The sequence below is a fragment of the Rattus norvegicus genome, chromosome 3, assembly GCF_036323735.1.
Source record: "Rattus norvegicus strain BN/NHsdMcwi chromosome 3, GRCr8, whole genome shotgun sequence".
In the NCBI taxonomy this organism is placed as follows: domain Eukaryota; kingdom Metazoa; phylum Chordata; class Mammalia; order Rodentia; family Muridae; genus Rattus; species Rattus norvegicus.
The window spans coordinates 140562753-140571793 of record NC_086021.1 but is presented as its reverse complement, the minus strand read 5'-3'; the positions used below and the strand labels follow the sequence as shown (position 1 = coordinate 140571793).

The 9041-nt window shown below is 42.2% G+C and overlaps 1 protein-coding gene across 4 annotated transcripts in view; it reads right to left on the bottom strand.

Moving 5' to 3' along the window:
• Positions 1–1902: 1902 nt before the first annotated feature.
• Positions 1903–9041, bottom strand: part of Mcm8 (minichromosome maintenance 8 homologous recombination repair factor) — a 30302-nt gene continuing 23163 nt past the window's right edge. For 3 of the 4 annotated variants that reach the window (XM_039104589.2, XM_006235074.5, XM_039104590.2), the window contains 6 exons: positions 8672–8867; positions 8048–8267; positions 7317–7526; positions 6074–6150; positions 3115–3304; positions 2024–2438 (listed from right to left, as the gene is read on the bottom strand). In XM_039104589.2, the coding sequence (XP_038960517.1) occupies positions 2346–2438; positions 3115–3304; positions 6074–6150; positions 7317–7526; positions 8048–8267; positions 8672–8867 (986 nt within the window). In that variant the 3' untranslated portion in view covers positions 2024–2345. Of the gene's footprint in view, positions 2439–3114; positions 3305–6073; positions 6151–7316; positions 7527–8047; positions 8268–8671; positions 8868–9041 lie in introns of all 4 variants that reach the window. The other variant, NM_001106514.1, reaches the window with a different exon arrangement.

Below are 9041 nucleotides of genomic sequence, written 5' to 3'. Positions count from 1 at the left end.
GACCTTGATTTGTACAGCAAGTTGGGTTGCATTGGGAGATCTGCCTAACTGCCTCCCAAGTGCTGGGAGGTCCAACTGTCTTTAATTTCTTGTACACCAGTTCCTAGGAATCTGATGCCCTCTTCTGCCTTCCAGGCACAGAGAGGGAACCAGGCACACATGTGGCACACAGATACACATTCAGGCAAAACATTAAAAAATAAGGAAAATTTTAAAAATCCATATATATTAAAATTTTTGAGTGGTAACAAATGTTTTTAATCCCAGCACTTAGGAGGCCAAAGCAAGTGGATTTCTGTGAGTCTGAGTCCAGCCAGCCTGGTCTACAGAGAGTTCCAGGACAACCAAAGGCTGCCTGGAGAACCCTGTCTGCAAAAACAAAAAAATAAAATAAAAAATTTAAAAATCTATATACATTAAAAGAAAATGTAAAACACTTTTTTAAATTTTAAAATAACCATTCGAACTACTCATGTGTTTCTCAGACATAGGCAAACTTTGGATCATCCTGTGAGAAGTGGGAAAAAGGAAGAAAAAGCAAGCCAGAGGCCAGAGCCTTTATGGGGAGATGCTGGTGTGCTGAGCAGATGAGACACAGACGAGGTCTGAGTTGGAGAGTATGTAATTTTTTGGAGTTAAAAATGCTGGCTCTGAGGAAAAGGGAACAGCTTCAGCTGTCAGTCTAGCCCTGCGACAGCAGATACCAAAGCAAACAGATACAGACTCTAAGGGAACACTCAGCTGGGGTATGGCTCAGCTGGCAGAGTTCTTTTCTAGCATACAGGAAATCCAGAGGCGGAGGGCTAGGCTATATGGGAAGTTAAGGCCAGCCTGGGATTGTTTCAATTTAAAAAAAAGAAAAGAAAAAAGAGAAAAAGAAAAATCCAGGCAATGGCATGAAAGAAAGAGAAAAGGAATAAAGGAAAATTCGGGAGTTGGTGGTGCACAGCTTTAATCCCAGCACTTGGGAGGCAGAGGCAGACGGATCTCTGAGTTCCACAACAGCCAGAGCTACATAGAGGGAAACTTCTCAAAAACAAAAACAAAGTCAGTTTCTGTTCATAATTAGGGTTAGATTCCCTTGTGTGTAGTCTTAGCCTTTAATACAGTGGTGTGATAGGCCCATCTTTCTCTCATCATGGACTGATGGGACAGACTGAATATCAGTTACACATTCGTAAAATAATTAGCATTTGTTTAATTTTGGTTACTCAATGCACACTGCTTTTGTACGTGTGTAAGTGTTGGGGGCAGAGGCTGATGCTGCGTGACTTCCCCAGTTCAGTCAGGTTGGCCAGTGAGCCTCAGGGAACTGCCTTTCTCCTACCCCCACCCAGCATTCCATTACAAATGAAGCATCCTTAGCTTTTTATAAGAGAATCTGAGTTTAGATCCTCAGACTTCACCAAATGAGCCATCTCTCCAACTCAGCTTTTGGGTATTTTGTTTTTTAGCTTTTCATCTACCAGTTTCTTGGAAGTTAAGTGACTAATTTCCAATCCGTGGATCTTAAATGCTAAAGTGTTTGTTGGCTATATATACAAGGAATGCTTTGGCAAGAGGTCCAGTTCCATTTGAAGACTCACAAAAATATGGTGAATTCTGATTTCATGGAAACTTCCCAGCCTGTAATCCAGCGTTTCAAACCCATGCTTCTTCATGTGCTTTCTCTTTTGAACTTGCAGCATGAGGAGGCCGCATGAGGAGGCCGGATGAAGAGTGCGTCTTGCAGCTGCTCTGGTGCAGGCGACATTCCTTCACCTTCTGCAGAGACTTCCAGCTACAGGAATGGCATTGTCCCCCCCCCCCCCACCACTGAGCTAAATCCCCAACCCCGGGAAGGTTTTTTTGTTTTTTTTTTTAAATCATCAGCATTCAAACAATTCTGCAAACAATACTTCTCAGAAAAGACTTCTAATTAAGTCAATAAGTTTCCACCACTTTCAAATAAGAAGCCAAGTCAGACCCACTGCCCATAACCATAAAGTTAGAAACAAATGAAGAGTTTTTGTGACCTTAACAATTTGTGAGATTCAAAGTTTAATGTTTTAAATAAAACTTAAACACATACTAATTTATATATTATCTGAATGCCTGCTAGACATCTGATATACAAAACTAAAAAGCACTAATAAAAATATAAGCCAAAAGCATAAATAATGCTTATGTTATTTAGATAAAATAGTGGAAATAATTTACTCTTCGTATTCTTCTGGTAAATTATGGATATACCTTTTTTTCTGTTATGAGTTGTGTCATTTTTCAGAACTTTTATTTTCAGTTTTATATTTAAGATGATTCTGAAATTTTTTGAACTACAGGAGGCCCTGACATAGGAAAGTCTTTCACATAGTTTGAAGTTGATAAATCTTTGGGCCTTTTTTCAGGAGATAACCCTGGTCATTCAGTGATCCAATGAAGTTTTCAAAGTCAGCAACCTAAAAGCAAACGTTAAGAGTCAGCGCACTCAGTAACATGCCAAATATGACTTCCACATCAGTCTCTACAGAGACAGTTACCCAGCAAGCTTCTCGGGCAAATAAACAAAAAACAGCGTGTGCTTCGTGTAGCACACCATTAAATAAAGAACCCTCTGTCTTTACTAAGAGCCCAACCTCAGCTAAGACTAGCTTTGGACTAGCGTCTGAAAGTGCGTGATCTTACACCTCAACTACTTGCCATATTAACGTGCAGCTCTGTGGCTCCACTAGAGCTCCAAAGTAGGAGCAGCAGGGATCACGTCCATTCACCAAATGAGACAGGAGCCATCACGATGAGCAGCCACAGGACGCTCCAGAATAGACAGAGCACCAGTATTGCTTTTAAAAAAAGTCCTCAACTGAAATGCCAAAACCTTTGGGAAGAGGTAACAAAATCTCAAAACTAAAATGCGATTTTGTTCTCAGGCCTGGATATGCTTGCCTTTATTCCTAGCGCTCAAGAGACAGAGGCAGACAGATCTCTGAGTTCAAGGCCAGCCTGGTATGCAGAGTTCCAGGACAGCCAGGGCTACACAGAGAAAATGGCTAGAAAAACAAAACAAAGCAAAACAAGCAGTTTTGTTGTATTAAGGAGAACCCTCTGACACTGACCTCAGTATTTAGGTCATCCTACCTGAATGTTTAGCTCTTTAGCAATCTGACGAAGTTGATGAAATTGAAATATGTTGTTATACGTTCTTTCAGCAATGCTGTTGAGAGCAGAAATAAATCTTTTAGCTGTTGACCTGTTGCTCATTCCAGAGCCATGCTGGGATCGCTCAAAGTCCAGGTTTCCAAATTCATCTGAGTAAGTTCCTAGCATGCTTAAAGATGGAAAAGAAAGGATTAGCTGATTATCTCACATGGCAGGGCTACAGAAATTTTTGGGCTGGGTTTCCAATTCGTAATAGAAGTCTGGGAGTGGCTGTGAGACTTGGCTACTTTAAATCCATTATTATATAGATTGACATGAAAGTAGTTTGAACACAATTACTGATTTTTTTTAAAAGAACAAAACCACAACCAAAAACTTTTGCCAGGAGTAGGAGTAAATGCCTGTAATCTCAGTACTCAGGAGCTAAGGCGTAAGAACTCCCTTGAGTTTAAAGATAGCCGAAATACATCAAGTACCAGGCCAGTTAGGGATGTGGAGGGAGGGATCCTATCTCAAAACACCAAAACAAATTTGTAAATATGAAATGTAAACTGTAGAGTTGAAACCAAAAACATTTAACCAAAAACTTAAACTTAACCAAAAACATCGTTTCTGATTTATAAAACTAAAATTTCTGAACACAATATTTTGAGGTTTCCTAGGTAAGGGTGTGTTATTATTTCCTACCACAGCATCTACAAAGAAAAGATGTTTAAAACACTAGGAGGGCTGGAGAAACAGCTCCATAGTTTAGATCACAGACTGCTCTTGCAGAGGACTGGGGTTTAAAAGCACCCACAACTCCATGGGATTTCATCCTCTATTCTGGCCTCTTGAGGGCACTGTGCAGGCAAAATGCCCACACCCATAAAGAAATCTTAAAAATAAACACTTCTTTTTTTTTTTTTAAATCTTTTTTTCGGAGCTGGGGACCAACCCAGGGCCTTGTGCTTGCTAGGCAAGCGCTCTACCACTGAGCCAAATCCCCAACGCCAAAAATAAACACTTCAATACCCATTACAGATGGCATTGCCTGCCCTGTAAATCCAGCTCGACTGCTGATTCCCATCTGTACAATGGGACATAAGATCCCATTCGCAGCTTAGCAGGCAGTGTTTACTCAGGAACTATCAAATATGTACTGGTCACCCACTAGGACAGATCAGCACTGTCCTCAAGGAGTCCTCAGGATCTTGACAGTGACTAGCATTATGCTTAAGGAGTCCTTAGGGATGACCTTGATAGTCACGATCTGTTCCTTAGTAGATGAGAAACTCTAAAACAGAAATGTGCATAAAGTACGATGAAGACCAAATGTTACACTAATAACTGACACCTGGGAATTTAATCCACGCTACCTTGCTTCCACTTGAAAACCAAATTGTACACTATCTGGCAGACTTCCCCGAAGTAGAAAAGCTCTCAGCAACCTAATCTCAGGAAGTAGCGCTATTCTTCTTCCTACAATATTTTCACGATTGTAAACGTTATTTAGTAAACAGAAACTATTTACTAAATAAAAATGTTTACTTTCCAAAAATGTTAACTCTGCTAACTCAGATGAACTATGTTACGGTTTAGACTTTGCTTGCTCCGTCTTCTGCTTCCCAGTTGCAAACGTAATTTTATAGGTATAACACATTAACCATGGTTTCAATGAAGCAGAAGAGATAGGAACTGCAAAAGGGCAAACATTTTTGAGTAATGAAGGACATTTAATACCATGTGCCAGCCATGATTCTGGCCCTGGAAGACCCTGGTAAAAGAGGAGGTCCTCGTTCTCATAGACTGAGAAAGCATGGTAAGTCTAACAAATCTCAATGTGATGTGTTTAGCTGGCTCTCCATCTCTGAGAATGCCAGATAATCCAGGCACTTAGATCAAACAATTCTCTCCTCTTGTTGCTGACATACTGAATTAAAGAGAAAAGTCTCCTTCCACAGACTGCCTATGAAGTCAGGAAACAAGCAGCAGATGTAGCTCAGGCCTTAGGGGCAGCAGGGTGCCCTTCTGCCCATAAGCAGAGGAAAGGAGCCACAGACACAGAACAAGCGTGAGCACAAGCAAAGTGAGGTGAAGTCTCCCTACAGGGGAAGGGAGAAAATGATCATGAGCTCCACCCCCTACTGATCAGGACAGCAATAAGTGCCAGACCCTAAGACTTTTTTGTAACTTCTGATCTGACCTCAGTTTATGGCCTTGAGTCGGAGAAGGAGGACCTATGCAGTCTCACCTTCACAGGGTCAAATCTGGCAGACAGTAGTGCCCACTAGCATGCACCGCACTAGCACTGGAGAACACTATAATTGTGTGTACACATGCTCCAACACAAGTGTGAGATCGGAGAGCAGCTCTGTGGAGTTATTTCTCTCCTTCCACATTTACTTTGTTTCCAGGCATCAAGTCATCTGATTTGTATGCCAGGCACTGTTACTGTGCTGAGCCACCTTGTGACCCCCGTGGTAAAACCTGCCATGGCGGTCTCAAGTTGGACTGCAAAATCCTTGTTATTCAACTGTATAAAACTGTTATTCAGGAGCAGAGAGGAACTAGCAAAGCACGCTGATTCTGACATGAAGCAAACTCGTATCTATACATCTGCCTTTGAAGAAACAGGTATTACCTAACAAAAACACCAAACGGAAGGAAGAAAGGACAGAGAAAAGAGGAGATAGAGAGAAAGGAGAAGGGGAGGGGAGGAAGGATAAAGGATTGGGAAGAGAGGTGAAAAAGAGAAGGGGAAAAAACAGATTCCTAAAAAAATTAAGCAAGGGGCAGCAAGATGACTGCGCAGGTAAAGGTGTTGCCAAGACTGTGAGTTCAATCCCTGGGACCCATGTAGAGGAAGGAAGAACTGACTTCCAGAAGTTGTCCTTGGATGTCCACACGTGCAGATGCACTGCCCCCCACCACATAAAAACATTAGTGCTGATCTTACCTATGCTTCATAATTTCAATTATATCTTCAGCGTCTTCTTTAGTTGCTTCCTCTCTCAATTCTAACCTTGCTCGTGCCTGTGAAAGGAAACAACTATTGTACAATGAAAGACAAAGACTTCCACCATTTACGCAGAGGCTTGTACCAAAGCTTAATCAGCCATTGCATAAGGAGGGCTAGGTACTGAAGATGTTAAAATACACTGTATGCATGCAGGCAGTTCAAAGACTAAAAAGAGTTTTTAAACAGTAGAAAAGTATACAAATGGCTTAAAATATAGCCAAAATTTACTTTCACCTACTAATATGTTTTGTGAGTGTTTATTTCAGGAGATTTTGTTACGAAAATGTGTTTTCTCTTGCCTTTTACTATCAGGAAATCAGTTTATATGAACTAAAATAACAGAGGCGTCAGCCATATTTTAGGATCAAAAGAACCTTAACATCCGACACAGCTAGCTGTACCTGCAGCAGTGCTCAGAGCACCCTGCAATGTGACAACAGTCCTGCTCTTAGAAGGGTTGCCCACGCCTACAGACCTGTCACGTAAGCAAATGGTCAAGACACTCGGCAGAGTCCACATTCCCATATGCTCAAACTGGGAGCCCAGGATTCTAGGTAATCCCACCACTTTTCAGACACTTTAGAAATCTACAGTGCCATTTAAAAAAAATTAAATAAACGCTGCTTGGAATAACTGGTCCTTTGCCTAGAAAGAAATCTGTAGCTTTACTATGTTACAAAAGTGACTCAATCTTCTAAAAGAACTTTTTTTTTTCTTTTTTTCCGGAGCTGGGGACCGAACCCAGGGCCTTGCGGTTGCTAGGCAAGCGCTCTACCACTGAGCTAAATCCCCAACCCCCTAAAAGAACTTTTTATTCACCCACTTTTGATGTCTCCTAGGATAATAGTGAAGAAAACTAATCAAAGGAGAAATCATAATGTAACACACAGACAGACACACACACACACACACGCACACGCACACGCACACGCACACGCGCGCGCATGTGCACACCCTCAGTCTCCCTTCAGGGCTGGAGACTGAACCTAGGGCCTGGCACGGGCTGAGCGAGCACTCAAGACCACTGAACGACACCACATCTTTTCTCTCCTTTTACTTTGAGACAGGTCTCATACAAAGTCAGAATCCTGAACAACGGAGCTTATAGGTTTGTGTCGTTAGGCTGAGCTCCTCCCCTTTTCCTCTAGTCACAAAAGGCACGAATGCAAAATACGCAAACCTCCGTCAGACGGATCAAAGATTCCAGCTGCCGAGTGGTGATGGGCGAGCTGCCCACGCGCTGGCTCTGCTTGCGCAGCTCCAGGTAGAAATCCTGAAGAGCCTGAGCAGCTTCCGTGGATAACCTTGGATGGACATACTGCCGTGCATAGCCTATGTACTTCCTCAGCAGCTGATGTGGAATCGGATCTGTCTTTTCTCCAGGAGCCACCTAGGATATGATGAAAAAAAATGGCTGAAAATCCTAGCTTGTTTAGGTAAATAAAGCTTCTCCAAATAAACCAAGCACTACGGTTATAGCTCCAATCACCATAGTTAGATCAGTGGTTCTCAACCTCACTAATGCCATGACCCGCTAACACAGTTCCTCATGTTGTGGTGACCCCTTTCCCCATAAATTCTGCTGTTACTTCATAACTTTAATTTTGCTACTGCTGTGAGTTGTAATGTACGTATCTGAGATGCAGGCTCTCTAATGTGTGTCTCCCCAAAGGGGTTGTGACCCACAGGTGAGGGAAGTGCTGCCTCAGAAGGTCCCAAAGCTGTAAATGTCCAGGCACAAGGACAAAGGAGAGTGCTACTGGTTGGTGGTAGATGCTGAGGTCTAAATCCAGAGCGAGCCCTGTGCGTGATGAACACACTATACCACTAAGACATACCTGCAGCCCCATCGCACACTGAATTTGCACATTTAAGCTAGAATGAAAGGAAATATTGAGCAAACATGTATACCTTTAGTCTTTCTGATAACGGTTTCTCGGAAACCACTTCAAGTACAGAAGTATTTGAGTCTTGACTGAGCACACGAGAGACTGTGGCACTGCTAACCGCTCTCTGCTTCCCAGCTCTTATTGCGATCACATGTTCAGAAAGTAAGTGGTCGTGCTGTTCATTTGGTGTATCTAACAAGATAAAGACCAAATCGAACCTGGACAGCAGGGCACTCCCCATCCTAGGAAGCAGGGAAAGAAGCAGTATCTGCAATGAGCCTTACTGAGGCTTAAAACAATTTCTGGTTTTGATGATAAGCAATGCAATACACATTCACAAGTATGTCTATGGGGTTGTTGACTACACCAAGGGTTTCCTAAGCAAAGGGGCTAAACAGCACGTACACAATAATTCATGGTGGTTTTCAACACGCTGATGTGTAGATTCTTTCCCACTCCCTTAACACTGACAACTGATCTAAAACCTTGGCCAGTTCCGAGTAGGCTATCAGGGCAACCTCACTGTCTTCAGGATTTAAGCACATTTCTGTACATTACTGGAGACCTCTGACTTCTATGGGCTATCTACTGATACTCAATTATCCTTTCCTTACTGACTCACAGATATACACTTGAAGAAACTTACTTTAAATTCTCAGAAACTGTCCTCGCTTTATTGTAGTGTCCTCCGACTGGATTTGCCGCAGCAATAATGGAGGTTCTTGCAGGGAGGCTGCAAACCACACCGGCCTTAGCAAGGCTAATGCTCTGCTGTTCCATGGCTTCTAACAAGGCTTGATGCTGATTCCCCATTTTATCAAATTCATCTATTCCACAAATGCCTACAAGCACAGTAGAAAAACAGACAAAACACCTTTCTCTGGTCAGCTTCCAAATTTGTAAGAAGTTCTTTCCATTTAATTTTAGAATTTAAAATTATCAAATGTCATTCATGACTGCCATATTTTACAGCAAATGATGCATCGGTCTCATTACTAAACTTTGTGCTATGACTT